Source organism: Silurus meridionalis, chromosome 22 (assembly GCF_014805685.1).
Source record: "Silurus meridionalis isolate SWU-2019-XX chromosome 22, ASM1480568v1, whole genome shotgun sequence".
Classification (NCBI taxonomy): domain Eukaryota; kingdom Metazoa; phylum Chordata; class Actinopteri; order Siluriformes; family Siluridae; genus Silurus; species Silurus meridionalis.
In genome coordinates, this window is record NC_060905.1 from 12466167 (window position 1) to 12492354 (window position 26188).

The 26188-nt window shown below is 35.8% G+C and overlaps 4 protein-coding genes across 6 annotated transcripts; 1 reads left to right on the forward strand and 3 right to left on the reverse strand.

The window, feature by feature from the left end:
* Nucleotides 1-737: 737 nt before the first annotated feature.
* Nucleotides 738-4986, forward strand: gja4 (gap junction protein alpha 4). Its single transcript, XM_046835475.1, has 3 exons — nt 738-824; nt 2342-2391; nt 2952-4986. The coding sequence occupies exon 3, from the start codon at nt 2961-2963 to the stop codon at nt 3888-3890; it is 930 nt and encodes a 309-aa protein (XP_046691431.1). The 5' UTR covers nt 738-824; nt 2342-2391; nt 2952-2960; the 3' UTR covers nt 3891-4986.
* A 7329-nt stretch (nt 4987-12315) lies between these two features.
* smim12 (small integral membrane protein 12) lies at nt 12316-13663 on the reverse strand. 3 transcript variants are annotated; one of them, XM_046834274.1, is made up of 2 exons: nt 13531-13663; nt 12316-13117 (listed from the first exon to the last, which is right to left on the reverse strand). In XM_046834274.1, exon 2 carries the CDS (start codon nt 13084-13086, stop codon nt 12811-12813), a length of 276 nt encoding a protein of 91 aa, XP_046690230.1. In that variant the 5' UTR covers nt 13087-13117; nt 13531-13663; the 3' UTR covers nt 12316-12810. The 3 variants fall into 3 exon arrangements, with proteins under 3 accessions (XP_046690230.1, XP_046690231.1, XP_046690232.1); XM_046834275.1 differs by having other exon boundaries at nt 13484-13573; XM_046834276.1 differs by lacking the exon at nt 13531-13663 and adding an exon at nt 13234-13370.
* Nucleotides 13664-14994: 1331 nt separating this feature from the next.
* pef1 (penta-EF-hand domain containing 1) lies at nt 14995-19658 on the reverse strand. The gene is made up of 5 exons (XM_046835263.1): nt 19565-19658; nt 18870-19164; nt 17871-18011; nt 17612-17755; nt 14995-15733 (listed from the first exon to the last, which is right to left on the reverse strand). Exons 1-5 carry the CDS (start codon nt 19580-19582, stop codon nt 15504-15506), a joined length of 828 nt encoding a protein of 275 aa, XP_046691219.1. The 5' UTR covers nt 19583-19658; the 3' UTR covers nt 14995-15503.
* Nucleotides 19659-21331: 1673 nt separating this feature from the next.
* Nucleotides 21332-24700, reverse strand: gjb9b (gap junction protein beta 9b). Its single transcript, XM_046835264.1, has 2 exons — nt 24634-24700; nt 21332-23209 (listed from the first exon to the last, which is right to left on the reverse strand). The coding sequence occupies exon 2, from the start codon at nt 23162-23164 to the stop codon at nt 22376-22378; it is 789 nt and encodes a 262-aa protein (XP_046691220.1). The 5' UTR covers nt 23165-23209; nt 24634-24700; the 3' UTR covers nt 21332-22375.
* Between the last annotated feature and the right edge of the window lie 1488 nt (nt 24701-26188).

Sequence of the window (26188 nt, forward strand, 5' to 3'; positions counted from 1 at the left end):
CTTGTGGTGCAACAAGGAAATGCAGGAATGGAGAAATAGTGGGAACATGGAATCTATCTATCTATCTATCTATCTATCTATCTATCTATCTATCTATCTATCTATCTATCTATCTATCTATCTGTCTATCTGTCTGTCTGTCTGTCTGTCTGTCTGTCTGTCTGTTTGTCTGTTTGTCTGTCTGTCTGTCTGTGTTAGCTTACCAAACACAACCATTCAAATACATTTGCATGAAAAAAAAACAAACAAATTAAAGAGTAAGAAAATTGAATGACTAAGATGTTATTATCAGATCTATTTGGTCACATAATTAATTTCATCAGATAATGCATGATGTAAAATTTTCCTTTCTTCAGCCAAAAAAAAAAAAAATCGCACTTAACTGTAACTTTGATTGGTCCCTTAAAATACTCTTAAAAGCTTTAACAGTCAATGAACTTTTTAATGGCCAGTTTTATGCAGCAGGCTGTCAAAACAAAAACATGAAAGTAATGCATCAGGAGAAAATGTTGAGCCCTTGAGATCATAAAGGCCAGGAAGAGTGAAAAGACATCTAAGTAGAAATGTGCATCTTCATGACCTATGGGTTGAATCTCTCCATGACGACATTTAGCCAGTGTGAAGGCAGAAGAGAAGAGGACTATTTTTGAACACATCCATCCCTTTTCCTGGACCAGGTTCCTGTGGGAGGGCTTGGGAAAGTTCCTCTTCCTCGGCTCTCTTTATGCTGATAACAGGAACTTCTAGACATCATTACAGCGCTGTTTAAGCTCCAAAACAGACATACGAGAAATACAGGATCAACACAAGTCCAAGAAATACAGGTAGGGTTTATTTTGGGTCACAGCTCTTGCCTAATCACAAAGTAGATTTTACTAGACATTTGTCTAAGAGAGAATACATTCAGTCTCATATTTAAAAAAGAACTAGCTGCTTCTAGTTGAGAGTTTATTAGTCAAGATAAGAATGGACTATGAGACTACAGTATTTGGTGTGTACTATGCTTCCAATATTCTGATACATGAAATTCATATCTTTATTGTAACATTCTCAATATAATTAAATGGAAGTGTTTTTGTTCACCCCATGCGAATCCATTATGTATAGGATGAATATAAATATTTATCAAAATGTGATTCATTTTTAACAAAGAACAGAGTAATAAATGTATAAAAGTAAGCATAATAATGATAATAATGATAATAATAATAATCCTCCAAGTGCGGAGGATTCTCTGATGCTATTTCCTATAACTGCTTACAGTTTGAGTCAGTATCTGCATGGAAAAACAGTCTTTCGGGACTGAAGGAACAGCATAGACCAATGTGATTCATAGGATGTTTACACAGATGGAAATCATCGCAAATTTAAAGTAACAGGATTGTTTTGGCCCCTGAATAAAAATGTGCATTAGAAACTCACTGAGTGCTCCAACGTTAGAAATGAAGGTGAAGGAAGCAAACTTATGATATGAAAGATACATATTTCCTGTATAGGTCTTTTATTATTAGCCTAAAAAGTGAAATTATAAATAATTGAAATAGAATATGGACAATTTTGTAAACCTGTGTAATTTCAATTTCCAAAACATACAAGCTAACTCGAAACTGTATTAAACTTCATATCAGTCAATTCTACACCACACTCCCATCTGTTCAATTGTTCAAAACTGGCTGAATACTGTAGCCTATGGTTGTTGTGATTATACTTTATACGTTATACTTTTTATCCCACAATTCTAACTTTTTCCTCAGAATTGCATAATACAAACTTGCAATTGTGAGTTCATATCTCAGACTTTTTTCCTCACAATTCTGACTTCTTAAGTTTATTTCTCATTTACAACACTTTCTGGCAAAGCACCATAGAAAACTATGAGATGTGATTCTTAAAGAATGCGGGAGGTACCTTTTTATTGTAAAAAAGAGTAAATGAGTTACTTTATATGTTTATATCTTACTTTATATCTTACAATTCTGCCTTTTTCTCTAGCGATTGCGAGTTTATATCTCACAATTCTACCCTATCTACCCTAGAGAAAAAAACGCAATAACCTTTTATTTTTATTTTTTTATTTAGTGGTAGAAACCACTTCCATATTTGCCTGATAGAATCGCAAACCTGCAAATAAAACTTTTCCTGATGTCTTTGATGCATTGTATTCCCATATAGAAACAGTCCACTAAACATATAGTCCTTTATTGATTTTATTTATTAATTTATAATATTTTGTCTAACTTTATACAAAATATTATTGTGATTAATTCAAATATGAAGATGTTACTATTTTCTAATATGAATGAAAGGGTTAAACAAGATATATATTCTTTTTGACTTTCAGATTTTACACTACAGCAGTCTGATCTCCTGAACTCCAGAATAAAAGAAGTGGTAATGAAAAGTCTAAATTTATAATTAAAGGTGTAAATGACTCAGAAGGTACCACAATCTTAATAGATCTTAAAACTATAAAAGAATGAGAGATTTGGCAAGTGTGCTCACACATAAGTCATTGGTCTTGGTGACAAAATCTTCAAGATACAACAAATATTAATGAAAGAAGAAGAAAGATTTATTTGCACAAGGTAAAGTCAGGATCACATTTGCAGAATTTGCAGATTTTACGTATATATAGGTTTGTATGTAAGGGGAACGTGGAGCACAGAAATTAAACGTATTAAAATTGATGCACTATTGACAATAACAATTAGAAAAGAAATTATTTTAGTAAATGTTCATACAAAATTGAGAAATTGGTGTACATTTTTGGAAAACACGGTTCAAACGTTCTCTTGTTTAATGGTGCACTTAGCACACTGATGTTCCTATACCCTATCAAGTGTTATTACAATGTATTACTTTGTAATGTAGTACTTTTTTCTAATAGTCTACAAATTCCTGACTTTAGTTCTTGGCTCATTTTATGCTGTGTGAACATTTGTTGTGTGCAGATCCAAAGGATGTCCAAAGCTGAATGGGGTTTTCTAGAAAACCTGTTAGAGGGCAGTCATGAGTACTCTACTGCTGTGGGGCGCGTGTGGCTCACTGTCCTTTTTCTCTTCCGTGTACTCGTCTTGTGTGCTGCTGCTGAGTCCGCGTGGGACGATGAACAGTCGGATTTTGTTTGCAACACCAAACAGCCTGGCTGCGAGTCTGTATGCTACGACAAGGCTTTTCCAGTCTCCCATTTCCGCTACTTTATCCTACAGGTTGTCTTTGTCTCTACGCCCAGCATTTTCTTTTTCGTCTATGTGGCCATGTGGAGACATAAGGAGACAAAAAAAGAGACAGAGGAGCCACACGGGAAAATGATGTATATAAAAGTCAAAGAAACCAAGTTAGATGTGATAGAGGAAGAGAATGAAGTTGAGACACAGGAGGCAAAGAAAAAGAAACCGTCCATTCCTCCAAAGCTCAAGGGGAAGCTTCTGGGTGCATACGCTATCAGCATAGCTGTGAAAGTCCTAATTGAAATTGGTTTTGTTGTTGGCTTGTGGTTCCTTTATGGGTTTGTAATTTCAGCTAAGTATGAATGCGAGCGATTTCCCTGCCCTCACAAGGTGGACTGTTTTGTCTCTCGGCCGACTGAGAAGACAATTTTCACTATATATATTCAGGTCATTGCTTTGGTCTCTGTGTTGCTCAATGTTTTAGAGCTGTTCCAACTTCTTCAACTGTTCATCAAACATTATTTTGAAAAGAAGTTCCAATATCAACAGCCAGGGATCAATCCAGTAGTGAAACACGTTCCACTACAGCTAAAGGAGGCTCAGACTCAATCGTACCAGAAGCATTTTTCAACAGAAAATGGCATCTATGCTCAGTATGTCAAGGACTGGCCTGGGAGCAGACATCCCCAGACAAGGACATGCACCCCAAATACACTATAACATAATTCTATAGAAGAATTCTGCCAGTAACATTTGGCCAGTTTCCCATTAAAATGGTACTACACTATGGAATACTGGGCAATATTTGCCGTTTTCTATAAAATACCACAAGACATTGTGAATAGCTTTGAATTCTGAGGGTGATGTTAGAATTAGCAGTATAGAGACCCCTCGAATACAGCACACAACAGTATTTCTAGAGGAGACACGCTGAACAGGAAACCATGAAGCCAAATCGGATTTATTTTCCAAGTATTCTCTATCCGAAGCCTGCTTTTTAAGGGCAAATTATAAATAGTTAAATGAAATACATTTTATCTGTATGCAGAGAACCACAAACAAACCACAAACAAACAGTAACATACTGTCAACCCTACTGCCAGTAGTCTACTTTTAAAAATATTCTGCACTGTATTTTAATTGTAATTCAGTGCATGACTTTATCTTAGTAGCATATAGTAAATTATTAAGCAGATTGCAACTGTACTGTACTGAATTTACTGTAAAACTAACAGTAAACTCCTGGCAACGCTTCTTCCAGTATTTTACTGTTAATTTATAGGAAAATTTATTACAGTGATAAACTTAAACTGACACCATACATAGGGGTCACTACAAAAAGCATGTTCAGAATCAGAATCAGGTTTATTGGCCAACATACACAAGGAATTTGGTTACAGCTGTTAGTGACTCTGAAAGTACAGACATGTTCAAACCAAACCCATTTAAGAGTTAAGGATAAAGTGAAACACTCCACTGATAAACATCATGTATGAGCTTAGACAACCAGTGTAATGGATCCTGTTTTGTTTTATCAGAGGGCAGGACAAAACACTGCTGTAAGACAACTGCCATTTCCTCTATTTCCTGTTTAGATGAACAGTTGAATCTAATACACTGTAAACTAAACTCAATTTTAAGTTTTAACATGCAAAGATAAATTGTAGTTTGAGGCAATCTGTTTAATCACGAATAAGGTGGAGGGAAAATCATAATTTATTAAATAAGTACATTTTCACTAAACCTTGTGCTTGCTAATGTGCCAAAGTGTATGTCTTCTGTTCACATCAGTTATGTAATACTGTAAAGATGTCACTTGAGAGCCTAGGTCCAACTTCTGTTTTCCTTTCTTTCTGTACCTGTTGGTAATTTTGGATAATAGCACTGCATGTTGTCTTACCAGTGTTGTTATTTTTAACCATTTTTTTTTCATAAGGAGTAGCTAGCGAGTATTACAATATACACTAGGATTCCTTCACAGAAAAAAACACTGCAAATCTGCTTACACTATGACTAGTTCTATTTGTCAGGGGAAAATCTGGTGCATATATTTTGCACTTTCGGAGGCACAGTGCTAAAATGTACAAAATTTTAACATTTAGTTGATGAAGAATAGGATTTAGATAACTATAACTTCAATTCGCTTTGTACCGTAGTAAAAAAAAATCATCATAATAGCTATTTGCAGCTAGATAGAACAGTTGATGTGCTTATCAATGTTACTTTTACTCAGTTGAAATTAAAAATAATGTTACACACACTTGGAATTTACATTTGGCAGCTAGATGACTTTAGGTGCTAGCAGATTTATTCAGCTTCTTTTAATCCTTTCCTGTAAAATGCATTTCAAATCAGTTACCAAAGGGCTGTGCAATGTCTCCCCAAGCTCACCAAGTCTCACAGGCAGGCTCAAACATGTCCGTTATCCAGTCTGTCCACACTGACCAAAATATCAACTATGTACCAACTAAATATGTGAATTTAAATTTTAAATATATATATATTTAAAGTATATTATATTATGATATTGTATTCTCTATTTTTATATTTATTTTTTTAATATGTATATATGCTAATTGCTTTAATAAAAATCAAATTCTAATTCATGTTGTCTTCTATAATGTTGTATATGCTGGTCACAGGTTTTGCCAAACGTCTTTTGTCAAAGAAGGAACCTATTGCAGTACCAGAGTAATCATCCACAATATTGGGATGCAATTCTGCATTATTTCTAGGTTCTGGTTTAAGTAAATGTGTGACTTGTTTATGTAAACTGTTTTTTTACAAAACCGTATCAGTTTCCTCATAACTGTATTTCTTTTACTGAAGTGTGTGTTCAGACAACACTAAGATAGATTTGATCTAAAATGTATTATACGGTTTCTCACAGCCATGCCTGATTGAGTACACACTATAATCAAGTGAAAAGCGGGACATATATAATAGAAATTGGAAAGCTGTCAATAATATAATTTAGTAAAAGAATCAAAAATAAAAGCATTTCATTAGCGTTCAACTGAGCATGAGGCATAGAACTCATCGCTGACAGAAACCTAAACTCTGGCCATGGATCATAATGCTGTGAAGAAACAACACTTCCCACTGCACTACTCAACAATAGGTGATTTGCTGGCACAGATAATGTGTTTCATTAAGGGGAGTAGTCTGCATTACTGCTCCAACCTATTAAAATAAATAAGTTGAATGATATGATACAGCCAAGAATAATGTAGCTTTTCAGGCCAGTGCAGCATCAGTCCAAGTTCAGTGTGTCATCTTTGGACAAACCATAGAATCTCATGATGTGTAGGTCTGTAAACAGTGGGTAAATAGTGACAATTTAAAAGCTCTAACGTCTATGACTTCTATGACTATGACTATGACTTTTCCTTTCATTTCACAAAACTGTCATCTTTTTTCAAAGCAAAGATATTCTCTAAATCTGTCTCTGTGTATTATTTGAATAATATAGAAAAATATCTAAAATATTTTATAGCAGCAATACATTTCTTTGTCTTCTTCAGTTTGTCCTAAGAGCATGAAAGCATTTGTACCTCATTTGTATTGTTAAATCATTTTGGATTTACTGTAAGAATTATACGCTTAGTCATTCTGTGGTCAATCTCTACCCTGAATCCAACACGGTTCTTTGTCAGTTCGTCATTTGCACACTTGTGTATCAGTACGAGTGAGTCACCTCAGCGTCATATTGTTGGCCTGATATTGTTGTTCTGATTGCTGAAGCATTTTTCTCCTGACACAAAATACACACTCTTCACACAGACAAAAAAGGCACAAGCAATTACCAAGCCTACATTCCAAACCGTACTGATGTGTTTTGGGTTTAAGTCCAACTCAAGGGGTTTAGATTGATCAGACATCCTGCTTTCCCTGGGGATTTGTGTAGTGTTATTTGTTCTGTCATTGTCAGCATTCTGAAGAACTGCAGGTCCTACCAAAGATACCTGTAAAGGAAATACTGCACTTGTAACAATGAGACCTCAGGAAAAAGGGGATTTTTAATGTTGTACTTTCGCATTTAGCTATTTATTTTTTTTATTTAGGGAAAATTTATCCTGGGATGATTCTGGACCACATGGCAAAAAGGAAGTTTTACACTTCCTGTGAGCGTAAGTGATGAAAGCACCTTTTTTTCCCCAGCTTCAGTCATAAAAAAGAACAAAAAATATAACAGAGAAATTTTGCCTGGTACACATCACCAAATTATGTTCTAAAGACAAATGTTTTAATGTTGAAACTGTAAGACATGTTTTTCAGCTGTGCTTAGTTACTGGGTAAAAATATCAAAATCGAAAAATGAACTTCCTGATACAGATTTTTTATTTATTTATAAAAATTTTTATCAAACTAAGACAACCTTAGCCAGAAGTGGCTAAAGTACACACATTCTTCAATTAAGTAGAAGTACAGATACTTATGTTTTAAAAAACTCTGCTAAAAGTTGAAGTACTGACTACACTTTTTTACTGAAATTAAAGAAAAAAAAAAAGAAGTTTGGGCTCTGACACGTACTTAAGTAAAAAGTAGCCATTCCTACTACCTGTTTTAGCTGGTAACTGGACCTCACATCATAATAATATTAGGGCTGTTAATCAATTAAGAAATGTTATCGCAAGTAATCACACGATTGTCAACACACAATTAATTACAATTTAATCGCACATTTTTATCTGTTCTAATGAACCTTAAATAAACACTTTCCAATATTTTTATACTCTAATCAACATGGGCATGGACATATATGGATGCTTTATGCAAATGTATGTTTATTATTAGTAAAGCCATACTCAACATAGAGCATGAAGACAAAATAATCTTGTAAATGTTTTAAAGTAAATATAGTGTTTTAAATTACGTAAATCATCAAGACACCAAAAGGAACCTTTGCTATGTTTCCACACGGACGGTTAGTGAGGTGATACCAGAGAAAATGTACCTCTTCTAATTTATATGCGGATTACATAATTGAGAATATTTGTATTCGAATAAACTCAGTTTATTTAAATGTAGACATTTAGAGCTTTCTATTCATATATGTATTATGTCTGTGAGGCAAGTATTCACTGCTATTCAAGTTGTTTTATTTATGTGTCTGTGTGGAAAGATGCTCATTGTTATTATGAGCATCATGGGAAAAAATGGCAGCGTTTGTCGACCCCAGAGGGTTAATTGTGTGCATCATTGCCGATTTTGGTGCTAATATGAGACTTGGTGCATCAGTAAAACAAATATATATATATATATATATATATATATAATAATTGCAAATTTTGTTATCTAATAAATGTATTCAGGCTAAAGAATTACCATATGGAACACAAGCAGAGAAAAGATGATGGTGATCAGGAATGTCTCTGTTTTCAGTCATGTTTATATCGCTGACTCCCTCTGTCTCATCCACATTACTCTCATACTTCTTGTTGCCTTCTGACTGCTCATTGTTATCTTTATAAACTAGCTGTGGAGTGTGAGAGCCATTTCACCAAATAGATTAAAACTAAAGTAATGAGTCTGGTTTGAAAATGTAAGTAGAAAGTACAAATATTTGTGTAAAAATATAATGAGTGAATGTAAAAAGTAAATAGTGAAGTAAAGTACTGAAACCATAAACATTTACTTTAGTACAATAATGAAGGATTTGTACTTCGTTACTTCCCACCTCTGACCATAGCACCTGAACAACAGACCAAATATATGGACTCCTAATGAATTTGCTTGAGATTAAGAAAAACATTTATATAAGTCCTTCATTTAGACAGCGAGGAGGAAATGAGTTTGTGTCGGCTTCCTGATTCCTTCATTGCTCTCTCCAGGGACTGGTACAGAGGATTGTTCGCTCCGACAATGGAGCAGCAGTGGGCATTGTTGCATTGTTCATAATGAAGCCCCACCAGCATTATACAGATGTCACAGCCACCTCATCAAAAGCCTCTAACAGAGGAAGCAGTGGGATAGAGGATAAATAACACATTGCATATGAGATTCATTAAAATGCAAATTACGATTTTCTTCTCCCAGCAGTCTTTTGAATTTCAGTAATAATATATCCCAAGGTAAAAAATAATTATATTTTTTTATAATAATGATATAACTCAATATAGGGTTTTATGATACCTATGCAACTGAAATAGATCAGCCACTTTAATAGGAACACCTGGATACTTGCTCATTCAGGCAGTTATCCAATTAGGTTGCAGCAGTACAATGGAAAAAAAGATGCATATACAGGCCAGGAGAGTCCGTTATTCTTCAAATCAGACATCAGAATAGAAGCAAAATTATGAGCTCACTTACTGACAGTTGCACAGGATCACCAAAAGTGGACAGTTGAAAAGCAGAAGACATTTCTTCCAGTTTATATAAAAAAAAATTATTTTGTCTACACACAAAACAATTATGATATGACTAAAAAATCTTACATTGTAAATCAATATAAGCACAACTCTTCTAAACAGAATTCCAAATCCATAACTTTTTAGGCTTATATGGACACTGATGCATCCCTAGAGATTCATCCAAAGGGAAACGAAAGTGATTGGTCCAAGCAAACAGGTCAGAGCAGGACAGTGCAGAAACTTGTGGGAACTGAACAGGGAACCCATGGGAAAGGGAAGGATTTCGAGCGTGGCTCAATTGTTTTTGTTGTGGCTGATGGAAATCTCTGTATTAAATAATCGTGCCGGCATTGTGCACTGGGCCTGCACACATCCTGATTAGAGAGGCCAGAGGTGGCTGGTGGTGTCGCTCCCTCTTCCCATTTCTCAAGAACAATGGAGCTGTTTGCCTTCTGGGATGATCGCACTTCAGTTCCTAAGTCTCTCCCCTATTACCTGCACTCTTTTACTTCTCACACTCACAAAATGACGAATAAAATCATTTACTGCTATTATCTGCAATACTGCAAAAATTCAAAGCCACCCTGTTGACCATGTGTTCCAATAACAGTTAAATATTAAACAAATGCATTCTTACAGAAAGCTTCAACATATCAAATCAAGTTTTTTTTTTACTTAAATAACAGCATAGATTTTCAGTATTAGAGTTATGCCACGTAATATATCCCACATATTCCGTGTTTTCCATACAGCCCTATTAACCAGTTATGGCAAAGTATCCGACCAAGCAGTTAATATAAAGAAATTAAAAATGACAATCGTCACTTTTGATTTCTTTATATTAATGTGCTTGTTCACCTGTGCTTTATTGTTTTTCGATTAGGGACGGCCGATACAAACTTAAAAACTGTATAAAAATATTTAGTGGAATATTTTGCAATATGATGTTAAAAAAGTTTTCACACTTTTTTACAAAGGCATCCAGAATAATTACAATGTAATCCTGACAATCATTAAATCCTAAACTTAAGCAATTAAGTAGACTAAAAAACATTAATACGATATAATTTTATTTACAAATTCAAATTCCATGTAAAATGCAAACACCCACATGTATAGGCGATAGTGATTAGTTTTTTAATTCCCTAAAATAAATATTAATGGAATAATACATTTTTCTTTAAAAAAAAAATAAATTATTATATATGTATATGTATACGTATATATATATATATATAGTTGAAATAGTGCAAACGTAAGTCTAAATCGATGTTGCAAAAAAACAGATTTACACAAGAATGATTTAAATCATTATAATTTGTATTGTACCACATTACTATGAACAATATGACTTTCTACACTATTTATCATATAAAGTGCATGTATTACATTCCATTTGAGAAATTATAACAGCACATCAAAGTACTATAGAAAAAATAAAGTAAATGAAATAATGTGTTGGCTCTAACTGCCTATGATAAAGGGTGTGGAAATAATTTCATGCTTTCAATTTCACAATCAGGATGTTATGAGATTCAACTCAATTTCTGTCCCCTTCCCCAGTTAGCTTTCTTATAATAGTCTGATAGCAACAACAGATTATTGTCTTTGATGTCTTTTGAGGTTTTTTTATTTTCTTAAGTCCTGTTTGCTGTCATGTTTACATTATCTATACTATAAGGTACTTGTGTAATGTAATACTGCTTGATTAAAGCTAGAACACAAATAATTAGTTGGGATTAGACAGATGACCATTAAACATAATTCTCTTATTTTATGAATGGACTTGTACTGAATTTCAGTGCTGTTAGAAGGTTTGATAAGGAGTTTCCAAAAAAGGGATCATGTTCAAGAAATAATTGGTTGCCTTTATTTTGTCTAATTTTACAGAGAAATACATAAACACTCAATTAGATTAATTGAGGCATCATTCCTAATATGTATGGACATGAACTGGCTTCATAACAAAAGTGAAACACACAATGGTGAATGGTAAAGCTAATGAGACGTCCTTTTTTTCTTTCTTATAAAATACACACAGTGGGAGATGTGGAATTTCAATAAAGTAATAAATTCATGTTGTTTAACAATACTGTTGAATAATATCCACATCCATCATGTAGTTTCCTCCGTGTGCCCAGTACCTTAACATTGGCCAGTGTTATACTGCTTAGAAACACATATCAGTACACAGCTGAGTGACTTTTCATTTATTAACTACTTTATATTCAGTGTATGTTTTTAGTGAAAAACCTGAAAAAAAAAAACCCCACAAACATACACAGAATAATAAACCACACATCTTTACAAACATAGTGCAAATATGCTCTGTAATTAATTATCAGATATACAATCTGTCTACAAAGATGCTTCAGTTTTGCTATAACGACAAGGATAAATATTCACCCAAAACAATTTGCATATTAATCTCTCTACATGGCATGTCACATCCAAGATTTAACCTGTAATGAAAACCTGTGGTCATTTAATTTTAATTTTTTCAAACATGCTGCCCTCTTTTTTTAAAGACAACTTCACCATACTTTTGTAATTTATTATTATTATTACTTTTTTCCTACATTCCCCATAGTCCCAGTGCTGGTAATTGTGCCAATAGGAGTTCAATTCTAACTAATCACAAGCAGAATACAAATGCAGATCATATTTATTTCATCTCATGTTGTGTTTCAGGGTGGAATTGTGTGGCGAATCACTAAACTCTCATATAAAGTGACAGATGGCTAAAACTAGCTGTATCGTGTCCACCCATGAAAGAAGTGACAAACGAAGTCAATTGGCATTTTATTTCCTTCTGTAATAAGGGCACTTCTCACAAAACATTTCAAGCAATTCTAATATGGTAATCTTGTTCAGGTTTTCAATCAGTCACACACAAAACAAGAGCTTTTTTTTTTTTTTAAACCTTGGTCTTATGATAACCTGTGAAAAGCGTGAGATGTATAGAAGCTTTTAAATGCTTTTCCACCATAGGACATAAGGCCATGAAGCCATGAATGAAAAAATATCTTCAACACATTTGCTAGTATGTTTGTCCTGTGGATGATGATGATGATGATGATCATCATCATGCCATGCACAGGTTCTTAACCCTGGACAAATCGTGTGCAAAGAAACCCAAATGTTCAGGACCCGAGATGGAAACCTGTAATGTAAGTGACTGTAGAGTGATGAAGCATGAACTCCCATTGTACACAGTGTCCTTAAATACAGCATTGCATGTAGTTAGCACTAGTCTTGTTTTCTGAAAGTTGCGCTGACTCTAGCTAGCTCTTCTCAGGCCGGTTCTTTTCCAGTACTGCCCTTGGGGCGAACTCCAGTCTGTCCTTCAGACTCAGGACTTGGGTGCTGTCTCGGCCCACCAGCTCCTCAAGTTTCCGGTCCTCGCGAATTTCCGTGACGGCCTTTTCTTCCCCCGGGGGTTTGGGGGGTCCCCGGATGAACCACTCCAGTTGATACCCTACTGCGCCCACCACGAAGGCAATGGGGAAGGTCACATAGGGTGCGTAGGTGCGCATCGCGGTCCACAAAACCGGCCACATGGTGGCACAGAAAACCCGAATTCAGCACGGCCTAATAGAAACAAATAAACATGTTATCTATAATTATAATCTTATAGCAAGAAATACAAATTAAATATGAGCTCAAGTGGCTATAATTCTATTCTCCTTAGCAGCATGCATACAAACCAGCAAGGCTTCATATTAGATAAAACTTTTTGCATTTTCTTGTTCGCTCATCTTTAGGACTATCGCCTTTATACAGCTACAAAACACATAATAGGGTTCAAATGTTCAGTGTGCTTCCCTCCGTTACCTAACCGAGGAAAAGCCTGTGCAAATACTCCTAAAATAAACCAATTCATTGCGTTAAAGGCACGCGCACATGCAATACTGATACTAATGACTACTAACAAACACTGCAAATGATTTTACTTACTAAAGACGCAATTCAAAGCAAATGTTCCATGCTTACAGGGAACTTACATAAAAACCGACTTCCTGCTTTCAGGTCCCGCCTCTATTGTTGACGTAACTGTAACGCGACACCTTACGATTAGTTTAAACACTGTCAGTTTGGTCGCGTTGCTATGACGACGACATACGGCCCATGAGCGACACCTAGCGGTCACCTTGTGCATCAAACCTTCAGATTTCAACGGGTTATTGCCTCCCTGTTGTTTGTACAGTCTTCTTGATAACTATTAAGGCCTTCATTTATAAGAGACATAGAGCTTTCTATTTCTGCACACTCCATCTCTAGGACACACCATGATACACTTAAGTGATATATTAAGAGCTAGTTTTTTTTTTATATTTGGGTCAAATCAAGTGATCGGTCAATGATTTCCATTTACGGCATTTAGCAGACGCTCTTATACAAAGCGACATACAAAAGTGTTTTGAAGCCTCTCTCAAGGAATACATAAGCACTGGTATACAAGGTTGCAGACTTAGAATTCCATCAGACTAAAACTCTGTTGGGAGGAATTATAGGAATTAAAAAACAATAAAAAAAATTACATAGAACAGAGAGAAATAAGCACTCGTTTAGGTGTTTTAGTAAGAGGTAGGTCCCCTTCTGGGGTAGTCTGGAGTAGGACTCAGCTGTTTGGATATCTAGGGGAAAATAATTCCACCGCCTTGGTGTACGACGACATACGGCCCATGAGCGACACCTAGCGGTCACCTTGTGCATCAAACCTTCAGATTTCAACGGGTTATTGCCTCCCTGTTGTTTGTACAGTCTTCTTGATAACTATTAAGGCCTTCATTTATAAGAGACATAGAGCTTTCTATTTCTGCACACTCCATCTCTAGGACACACCATGATACACTTAAGTGATATATTAAGAGCTAGTTTTTTTTTTTTATATTTGGGTCAAATCAAGTGATCGGTCAAATACCTCTTACCTTGAGAGATGAAGTGTTTTGAATTTGATGCGTGCAGCTACCAGAAGCCAGTGGAGAGTGTGTAGCAGTAAGGTGCTGTGTGAGGCAGGTTTAAAATAAGTGCAACACAGTTACATTTTTAATCATTTACAGAGGACAAATTTGGTTTAGAGGTAGACTGCCAGCAGAGAGTTGCAGTCTCGAAATGACAAGAAACCGAGCAAGCACCTGATAAAATTGGCCAAATCCTTATAATAATTATAATCATTATAATAATTTGGTTAACTTTCTGGCTGTGCTTTTGTGACCCCTGCGGGTCCCTGAATCCGAGGTTCAGAATCGGTGCTCTAAATGTTCTTGAACTTTTCCACTTACAAGAGATGACATTACAATCATAACTAAAACTCTGAAGCTTCTATCAACAATACGCTTAAAAGCTTTAATCCTTATAACCTCTGGCACAAGGCCAAAAAAAGGTATTGACTGCTCCATTACAAAGGTATGACTATCAAATTGATTCAGATCTTGGACTTAAACAGTTATTAAATGTACAACCACTCAGGATCCAAGCCTTCAATTTATTACAATAAATCAATTTTACACTGTACCAGACCAAGTTTGTGGTTGAATTAGTAGGACTTTTTTTTCCCCCATCAGTATCAGAAACAAAATAGTTTCTGTTGAATGCAGTTACAATATAAAATAATATATTTAATAAAACAAAGCCCCACAAAATACATAATTGGCAGCAGATATAATAATGCAACTTCACTCCCTGAGTGAGATAGTTCTCCTCAAACTGCTTTTTTCAGGCATTACATGCAGTTATGGCACAGGTATCTGTTCATTTATCTTGCACTTCAAAACTGAAACAAACTACAAGCTAAGCACACTGTAAGAGTTCATGTGTACAGGGCATTTAGGGTGAGGGAAGTAAACTGCAGTGAAAGGCACAGTTATGAGGGAACATCCAGAATGCCTGGTGGTCTTTGGCATGGAAAAAAAAAAAAAGAAAAAAAAAAAAGCCGTCATCACTGGAAAAGAACTGTCATCTTATGGAATGAAAATCACATGAGCCGTATGATGGTGCAGGAGAGAAAGTCCTCATAGCTCATGCGCACGTTGCCGGTCATGCCGGTGTCCTTCTCACGGAAAGCCTGGGTCATGGTTTGCAGTTGAGTGCACACCTGGATGAAGGAGTCAAGCTGGAGGGCGTTACTCATGCCACGGACACAGTGACGGTTCACCAGGTTCTGAATGAACTGCGGGCTTAGGTTATAGCCCAGCTGAGAGAGTGCTGAAGAAAGAAATGAGATTCATAGCATGACTATCATATAAAAATGGCTGAATAATAAATAAAGCAGAAAATGCTAAGGTTCATAAATGTTCTGCAAATGTCAAATTATCATAATTGTATAGAAGACACATTTTGAAGGGGGGTCACATTTACTATCATTATGTATACATTATGGGGCCTTAATGTATGTTGTTCGTTCAGGTTTATAGCAGGTCTAGCCATTAGAAGATTGATATTCTGAAACCCTACAATGTGTAAATGAACTCTCTGGTTCAGCAGACTGTGGTGGTCTGTAAGAATTTGAAACGATCAAATATGTTCCAGGGTGGTATTGCTGGCTATCTTTTATAAATAATGCCATCAATATGACAAAAGACCAAAAAAAAAAAAAAAAAAAAAAAAAACACATCGGTTTAAAAGAATGCAGGGTCAGTGTTTGACCTTAATTCATCACCAGTTTACAAACTACTTTATAAAACTGTATAAGAAATTATTTTAAAAAGTAAAAAACAAAACAAAACAAAAAAAACAATAGCATACATAGTGCAACTGAAGTGCTTAAACACAAAAACTAGACATAACTATGCGGCATAAAGGATGGTGGCTTAAAGCTGTGCGTACCATTAAGGTGATACAGAAAGTCTGTAATATCGATGGTAAAATATATGATATTGTTTTGGGCATCTCTTTACTTAGTTGTAATTTCATCAAAATTCAGACAGCTTTAATTATTTTATTATTTTTTTTAAAGCGATTAAATGCACTCTCTTCTGACAGGAAGTTAGCCCCTTTTTTCATACCACCCTCTAATAAGCAAAACAGATCGTTAAAAGTGAAAACTTGTCAAAAATGAAAAATCACAACATGAACATAAAAAGACATACTGAGGTAAGTGGCATCCATTATGTTCTGTTTTCTACTACAGTCTAAAAGTAAGCTGCACCTTCCATTTGAAAAGTGAATATTACTGCAGTAATGTAGGCTAACATGATGTTAGGTAATGGCAGCAAGCAGATAATGCTGTTCGACATTTATGCAATTATAATGTGTAGCTATATACTTCCCTGACAAGTCAGAAAACATTAACATAGTTCATACAGCATGTTGAAGAAAAAAAAAAAACACTTCAGCTATCTCTAAATTTTATTTGACGTTTAGAATGCTGATTTGTTTGATAAGATATACATTTTTGTCTGTTTTCCTATTTGGATATTACCAAAAAAGGTCTAAGGCCTGCAGTAAAACATTTTAATATGTTTTAATAAGAAAAACATACCGATCAGGCATAACTGTTTGACCATCTGCCTAATACTGTGTTGTTCCCCCTTTTCCCCCTGCCAAATCAGTTCTGACCTGTCGAGCTTTAACAGCATTAACTTCTTCAGCAATCTGAGCTACAGGAGCTCGTCTGTTGGATCGGACCACACAGGCCAGCCTTCGCTCCACCTTGCATCGATGAGCATTGGCTGCCCATGACCCTGTTGCTGGTTAACCACTGTTCCTTCCTTGGACCACTTTTGATAGCTACTAACCACTGCCCACAAGAGCTGCAGTTTTGGAGATGCTCTGAGCCAGTCCTCTAGCCATCATAAATTCGCCCTTGTCAAACTCTCAAATCCTTACGCTAGTCCATTTTTCAAGTTTCTAACACACCAACTTTGAGGACAAACTGTTTACTTGCGCCTAATATATACCACCCACTAACAGGTGCCATAATGAAGAGATAATCAGTTATTTACTCACTGGTCATAATGTTGTGCCTGATCTGTGCATTTTAAATCTGAAGAATCTGTACAGTGTGATATTTCCTCCCACAAAACATATGTATATAAAAAGGATGGCAGAATCAGCGTTTTGTTTGTCCTCTGTCTGACTAACCTTGATGCAGCTCAGTGCTGTTGATGGAACCCGAGCGGTCACGGTCAAACTGCTGGAATATTGCCCGCCACTGCTGTAAAAACACCCAGAGAGCTGAGAAGCCAAATATGTCAATGCGGCCAGTTTTGGTCTTGTCGAACATATCTGAAAAAAACACAGCCTCGTAAAGCTTTTTTTTTCCCCAATACCTGGATAATAGAAGAACCTTTCAGAAATACTGCGCTTGTAGAAAGATTGAAGCCGTGATAAAAGTACTCACTGATCATCATCAGGCAGGTTTCATCACTAAATGCAGAGTTGTTGGAGTTGAGCAGGGCCTGCTTGAGCTCCTTCAGGTTGATGTAACCACTGCGATCGCTGTCAACCGTCTGAAACCACTGATATGCCTCAGGGTTAACCCCTGGTGGGATGTTACCCAGAACATAAAAACAATTTGAAACAGTCTTACACAGTACCGAAAATCGATATGGTCTCAAGTGGCACAGGATGATGTGGAATAAGCTAATTGTGTCCGTGCTAAAAGCAGATACTGTCAGGAAATTAATCGACATAGTGTATTACTTCAGTTTGCATTGAAACGAGATTTGCTGCAGTCCCTTGAGAAAATTTACACTGTTTTATACATAGGCCCTGTGGGGAACATATATATCACATATTTCACATTATAAATAAAATTACCATGATGCACACATGCGCGCGCACACACTCAATCACATACAGCTTTCGAATTCCACTACAGGAACAAGATCTAGATCTCTGGATGTACCAGATCTTTCTAAGCTTCAGAATTTGTGTTCTTGGACTGCAGTCAGATATCGAGTAAAACATTAGCAGTAGGCAAAATAAACATTTTCTGCATCTGTTTGCTATATTCACAGACTTGACCAAAACATGGCCAAAACTTAAACAACTGAGAATTTGCTGCAGTGTGTGTATAAATTTGCACTAATAAATGTTTCACCATCAGACAAATCAGACCAGACACACTCCAAATCACCAGTGAACTCTTGCTAATGCCATGAGTGTGGTTATGCAGTAAAAATACATCACAACCAGATTATGGGTAGTTCTAGATTCAAAAGTTATCACTGTACGGTTCTTCTGAACCAGAACTAATAAATACAGATCAGTCCAATATTTAAAACAAAAAAGAACAAAACTTGTAGAAAGTGTATAAAATTAGGAGAGACAAATAGGGAGAAAAAATATGGCATGCCAAAAATCAGTCCTTTAAAACCTTTTCCCACCATTTTCTCACCTCCAGGAATATGCTGGCCATATGGTCCTCCCTGAGGCTGCCCATATCCTCTGTAAGGAGCTCCTGGGGCTTGACCACCACCATAAGGCGCTCCAGGGGCCCCAGGACTTCCACCATAACCACCATATGGTCCTCCATAATGTCCTCCTTGTGCACCACCATACTGCGGGCCCCCGGGTGGACCCTGACCCCCATAAGGCCCTCCTACAGGACCTCCTGGTGGTGCACCACCTCCGTAAGGGTTACCCGGTGAAGGATGCTGACGCGGAATGTTACCTCCTGCCCCTGGATAGCCCTGTGAACACAAAGAGAAAACCTATACAGACCTATTTCACCATCTTAAGTAGGCATTGATTTCGACGGTCAGGAGATGCTTTAATTTATGAAGCATTTTCAGTAACAAATCATTTATTCGTTATTTATCAACCATTTAAAATAATGTAGCATATTGATATATGCCAGATATAAACACATCTCTGGGTACTCATGTATACACTGGATAGAGTTTTTGTTCAATCCTGTATCTGCCTGCTGCAGAAGGTTAGCAAAACCCCATCCAGCTCTCGCAGTTTAACAGTAGTTCCGGGATTGTTTTAAAGAGATTCAGAGTAATAAAACATTACTGAAATTCAGACAAGCGACAAACGACAAATAATGACAACATAAACATTATAAAACCCCGGAAGCTTCATTACCTGTCCGTAAAAACTCATCTTGTTGTGTGAAGGAACTTCTGGGTGAGTACGAACATTTGATTTTGTAGTCCCGCCCCCGTTGCTGATTGGTCGGATTTAATGTACGTCACAGAATGTATCCTATATTCCTCCTCTCATTGGTCAAAGTCAGAGAAAAGGTTTCATCCCGGAACTATGAGTCAGACAGTAACCACACCTCAGGAGAAAGTTGGCATTAACCACTAGACATTCTGTTTACAGACTGATCCATGGCAAGCTTCGGTGGTTAATATGATTCCTTAAGTTCTAATGTGTGCTAAATAAAATATAAGCGGGCGTAAGTGTATTTATTTTTGTTCGATCATGTCGAACGGGTAGTAAATCATGTCATAAACATGTGAAAAGTGAAGCAGAAAAGTGAGATTTAAAGGCAATAATATTGCATTATTATAATATAGTTTTTAGTTTTTAAAAGGCATCACACACATAAGGGATTTGCATCCCTATAACTTTTAGTACATAGTCAACGATACGTTAAAGATACACAAGTAGCAGCTATGCGATGCGATATGATTCACCCTATTACAATGCGATCCGATTTCGATTCGATTCAACACAATGCAATTCAATGCAATACGACGCACTGGAAAAATATGATGCTATGCAATTTAATAAGGCTTTAATTTTTTTTTTTGCTCAGACAGTCAGCAAATCATAAATTTGCTTAAGTGCCTTCTTATTTCTAACACATGGTTCTTTCACAAACAGGCCTTTGTACTCTATTTGTATCCAAAAAGATTGTTTCCAGGAAGATGCAATGTTGGCATGTTATGCCAAGCCTGCTACGCTAATCCTTTTCCACTTCTTTTCCTTCTCTACCCATGCTGAGGCATCCCAAGGTTGCTCCAGCTCCAGTTGTATCCCACTTCATGAAGATTAGATACCTTAAAAGAAGTAGATGCCGACCCTGCAAACATCCCGAACCATCTAGATTCGTACCAGCACCATTTGGATCCCACTTTATGTAGAGTTTGGCATTGGACCTCTTCAAATTTTTGAAGGCTCTGGCATGGAGGAGCCGGTGTTGGATCTCAAATATTGAGCTATTTTATGAGTTGCTCAGTAGCTCCTGGTTCCACAACATCAACTGACTGTATGACTGTAAAAAGGACATTACTCATAATCACACACTCTGGTGCTCATTGTGGGTCTCGCTTTCTGGTGTTTTGTATTGTTTTAAGATTTATAATCATACCCTTAATATCACCCAAAATGAGGATGGGTTCCACGTTTGAGTCTGGTTCCTCTCGAGGTTTCTTCCTCATAACATCTATGGAGTTTTTCCTTGCCACAGTCACCCCAGGCTGTTCATCAGGGATAAATACACATCATTCACTTTCATTCTTGAGTTCTGTAAAGCTGCTTTGAGACAATGTCCATTGTGAAAAGTGCTACAGAAATGAACTTAAACTTGAACATGTTAATCTATATTCTATGTGACTTTCAGGACACAGACCAGTCTCTATAGTGTCTATAGTCAGCAGTGGTTTTGAGAGGATGTGCTTAAGAAACAGTTTAGTGAGGAGAAATCAATCTACATATAAAAGAATTGGTCACAAATTATTGGTTATATTATCTGTTTCTAAATTATAAAAATATCGCACATCTACTAAAAAGCATATATAAATAAATATTTTTTCTTTTTTTTTACCAGTGCAAATATGTTAAAAAAGATGCATCGTGATAAAAGATTGTTGAATTTGCAAAATAGAATCATTCTTTCTAATGTAAAGAGAAAAAATACTTTATTTTGTACTCAGTGCAGCCCACAATAAGATATTTTCACATTTCACATAGCAAATGTTTACATATACTCCAAAAGACACAATAATAAAAGATACACAAATTATTAATTTTTTTTTTGTAAGAGCTGAGTTCATGATTCCTGAGAACATTCATCAATTTTCAAGAAGGCAACATGGTCCATTAAGGGTCTCTGGTGTACATTTAAAAACAGGATGTTCAGAGTCAATTGTTATTGTTATAAGTATATGATTTAGTATTGCACTTCAAAAGCTCTTTTCCAGAAGACAACAAATAACAATTTACTTCGATCATTCTTTTAAAAGAAATTACATAGTGACATTCACTATAATATTTGAATCCCCTATTACACCTATTTATTTATTTATTTATTTATTTATTTATTTATTTATTTATTTATTTAATTTTATTTTCACCAGTACACTTTGTTCAAATAAGCAATGCCTTCTTCAACTGAATTTTGGTGAATGTATTTAGGCTTTGTACAAGAATATGAAACAGCTGGTGTGTGAAGAAAGATTGTGTTAACTTTTTTATCAAAAGATAATAATCATGTGAAAATGCAAAGAACGTGTACTGTATTGCATTATTTTAAAACTGTACTGTAATTGTGAATCAATACACTCCTGAATTTTTTAAAAAGAAGTATCCTATAATATTCATGGTTGTCCACTAGGGGTCAGTATTTCTCTTTAATAACAAACACGAACATTTTATCTAGGCATACATGGAATTTTAAACTGTAAATGTCAAAATATCAAAATTATAAAACACTGCACCCAAAGTCGTCATAACACAACATTTGCTCATATTTATATATTAGTGAGTCCAGATATTTATCATTATATTGATTCAGTCTTTGATTATTGTACAGGATTATTTCGCAGTTCATCTCACTGTAAAGCATGCAATACCTTTAGAGTTTCACATTAAATCAAATGTGTAACTACAACTTTAAAAAAATTACAGTGTAAAGGATTTCAGACAGAGCAGTAACACTAACTGATTTCACTTGAACTCGTCTTTTTTTGTTGTGTTGATATTTGTGTAGGATGCAGTAGGATCCACTCTGCATTCGCACCTTGATCGAGAACAAGTCCTCTGTTCAGACTGCTCAGCTAATTGCATGCGTTCTTTCTCTATTTTTTCATGAAGCACCTTTTTACAGCGCTTACACACCAGGTAGATCATCTCAATGATACACATGAGGATACACAGAGCAGAGGAGGCAACCATGAAAATAGTGAAGATCTTTTTTTCTGTAGGACGTGAAATGTAGCAGTCTACCACATTAGGGCAAGGATACAGATTGCACTTTGTCAGAGTGGGTAAGTCAAATCCTTTATAGATATAGTATAGGATGTAGAGAAAACCAGAATCAATGGCTGTTTTGAAAATCAGACTAAGTAAATAGGTCCACCAGAGGCCACCACGCTTCTTTCCCGGGTTGGAATACAAATATTTGCCTTTCTGAACAACTGCAATATCTTTGTTCTTCTTTTCCCTGTATTTGACATGGCCAACCACCATGAGAGACGGGCAGGTTATTAAGATGAGCTGTAGGGCCCATAAGCGAATATGGGAGATGGGGAAAGTTTTGTCGTAGCACACATTGTTGCAACCTGGCTGAGCTGTGTTGCACACAAAGTCTTTGGAATCGTCTCCCCAAACTGGCTGTGCAGCCACCACGAAAACCATCACACGGAAGATAAAGACCATAGAGAGCCAAATACGGCCAAAAACGGTGGAGTATTTGTTTACGCCACTGAGCAAGGCCTGCAGGGATAACCAGTTCATCTTAGCAGTTGGAGGTTGGCAGCTGCTAAGGTCATGAGACAGCTCCTGTACAGAGTATATGAAAAAAGAAAAAACATCTGTATCATTTACTGGAGAATATGTTATATTTGGTTTATTGTTATTTTTAGAATGTTTGTATTGTTTCCTATTTTCAAAGGGAAAAAACTAAACTAAAGGACACAGTCTTTTGTCAAACCACATTTAGATGATCAAGACTTCTACATGGCCTACTTAATTAATGGACCCTTACAAAAATGAATGCAATTAAATAAAGGTTTAAAAGTCAACTGAGAAAACAGATTGAAACGATGTCTACAAAAGTAGACCACTAAGATGAGTACTAGAAGTGTAAAATGTTTAACTTTTGTTCATGATTTACCATATGATAGCACTGGTTTGATCATTTTGGCTACATGTTGCACTGGTTACATTTTGAATTCTAACATTTTAGGCCAAAAATTTCTCAAACCACCACCAACCAACTTGGAAAGAAATACATGTTGGTTACAAGTTTTCTCTCTCTGTTTTCTGCTAAATATTATAGTATTTGTTTCATTTATTTATTTTATGACATATATCACTGTTGCCTGATTCCATTAAAATCTCCCTCAAAGCCAAATTCATGTCAGGTTTTGAAAGTTTCTGTTTTGCTGTCTCTGCTTCGCATCGCCTGATGATTTCCCAGAGGCTGAGGCAGGGTACACAGTGCTTTACCAGAAAGCATGGATGCAAGCAGGATCTGTTTCTCCTTGTTTATACCTTGTTTGTGCTCGACAACAGGTCTAGGTTTGGTATTCACAACAGAGAGTATATGTCTAGATGAGTGCTTATTAGTGCATTGCAAGACATTATAGTTTTGCTGTTCAATAAAAAAATAAAAATAAAAAAATGGACTATTATATAATGTTTTATTTTGTCCCAGTTAGGTATTTAGTGTATTGTGGCTTGAATATCACAGGATAATACATTTTCAGGGAACTGAGGATAAGACAAGTATAGTTTACTCTGTGGAACTTAGCGATCTGAAACCTAATACCTAAATAAAAATAATCACCAGAATGTTAGATTGGTCATAAAAATACTGAGCACACACCCGCAAAATGAGCACACACATAAGCACATACGTTGACAATATCAATAGGAGAAGAGAAAATAGATTATTTGTAGCCCCTGGCAGTGTAAAGGAATATTTGCATATAAAAACATTTTAAGCCTCTAAATGAACACATAAATAAAAGCATTGCTGCATTGCTAAACAGGGTACTATACCTATTTTTATCAACAATGCGGTGCCACAAAGATTCCTTCACAAAGCCCAGTTCTTAAACTACCTCAATGTTTGCTTCGATACAGCAATGTCTTTATATCTTGATTATCATCAGAACTACAGCAAGCACCAAAAAAGCTACCAAACATTGATTATATATACAAATAAAACATCCAGTCGAACATTGGGAACCAAGTCTTACCTGTTTGTTCTTGTTAAGAAATGTGAAAGAGGGCAGGTACACCAGTCGCTCCCTCGTTTGTTTGTCAATCTAGACTAACTGAAAGCAATACTTCCCTATAGCTACAGTACAGGTGGGTGGATGTTTCAGCAGCCTGTTCAACAACCTGAAAATAGTATTATGATTTTTTAGGTAGATAGGACATTATCTAGCAGCCAAACTTCAACAAAATGGAAGTGACTGTGAGAAACATGTAGAGAAGCTTATGAAGGTTTTGCTTTTCTTTTGCATTTTTTTTGTGTTCTGGTTATGGGTACAGGTTCTTTTACTGAAAAAATTTTATTGAATGTGTCTTCTGGTGTTCTCTTGGGACAAATGACTTAACTTGGTGACTAAAGGGAGATGTTGCTATATCAAACTACTCAGAATTAAGACTCAGTTGAGCTCACAGTTAAAGTCACTTCAGTGTCTTATAAAGTATGTACCAAAAACTTTAAACAGATATATAATTCAAGTTCAAGTCTTGATTCAGAGAGACACTGTCACCAATTTAACAGGGACACTGCGGCTACTTTGCTGTAAGCCATAGTATACTGGCAGTGGTGAAAAAATCAGTAGTGTGAGAGGTTAGGTCATAAACATTGTGTTTTGCTGTGCTTGGTTGATCTCAAAAACTATAATGATGATTGATCTATAAAACTAAGTGTGGTTTTTTGCACTTTACACATTGACCAAATCATGTCCTGATTGACTGCTGAAAATGTTTCATTTTTTAAATCATAAAAAATTAATTACCTTTGCACATTAGCCTAAAAACTTTGAAGATACTGATTATTTCATTTCCTGTAGGTTAACCTAATAAAATGCATTCAATGTCAGTCAGTGTCATACCTCATTGATTTTACAGGTGAACTGGATTCACTGTGGTATCTCTATTCATTAACTGAACATGATGACGATGAATTATATTTGCAAAACCAGTTGAGTAAGGACAATGAAATGCTGTCTCCACCTTTCATATCATATGCCACAATCTAAAAACTGAAAATTTAATGGCAATACTGAGTGGAATCCTTCACAGGCATGTCCACCATGTTTCTTGGGAAACTATTAACTGTTGTTTTGTCTTTTGTTTGTATTGTTGTTTTTTAACATCCATTTTATGATTTTTTTTTATGACATACATCATTGGTGCCTGATTTATTTAATAGATTTCGCTCAAAGCTGACAGAATGCATGTCACACTGCAAGATCGGAATAAATCACTGCCGCTGATGCATCATACGGGAAATGACATCAAGTCCCCAGTTTTAGACTAGTCAAACAGGTCATCTAAACCATAGGAACAAAGCACAGCAAAGCTTTCAGTTGCCAGATGAGCTAATATATGTTAAAATATAGTAATTTTTAATAATCAGTAATTATGCCCCTTAAAATTTCTTATTATTTTGAACTATTACTTAAACTTTAATTTATCAAAGGATTGTCAGTCCTCTCCAAATATTATTGATTAGTGGTTATTTACTGGTCAAGTGTGTATGCAAAAACATTTTTTCAAAGAACAACTATTAGAATA

What these genes read in the sequence shown, in the direction of transcription:
- pef1 (XM_046835263.1), bottom strand. An exon ending in TGGCCAGCATATTCCTGGAG is followed by an intron (nt 18,012 to 18,869) that starts GTGAGAAAATGG and finishes ACATCCCACCAG; the next exon opens with GGGTTAACCCTGAGGCATAT. An exon ending in CAGCACTGAGCTGCATCAAG is followed by an intron (nt 15,734 to 17,611) that starts GTTAGTCAGACA and finishes TTCTTTCTTCAG; the next exon opens with CACTCTCTCAGCTGGGCTAT.
- gja4 (XM_046835475.1), top strand. Translation starts at nt 2,961, where the DNA reads ATGTCCAAAGCTGAATGGGGTTTTCTAGAAAACCTGTTAGAGGGCAGT.
- smim12 (XM_046834274.1), bottom strand. Translation starts at nt 13,086, where the DNA reads ATGTGGCCGGTTTTGTGGACCGCGATGCGCACCTACGCACCCTATGTG.
- gjb9b (XM_046835264.1), bottom strand. Translation starts at nt 23,164, where the DNA reads ATGAACTGGTTATCCCTGCAGGCCTTGCTCAGTGGCGTAAACAAATAC.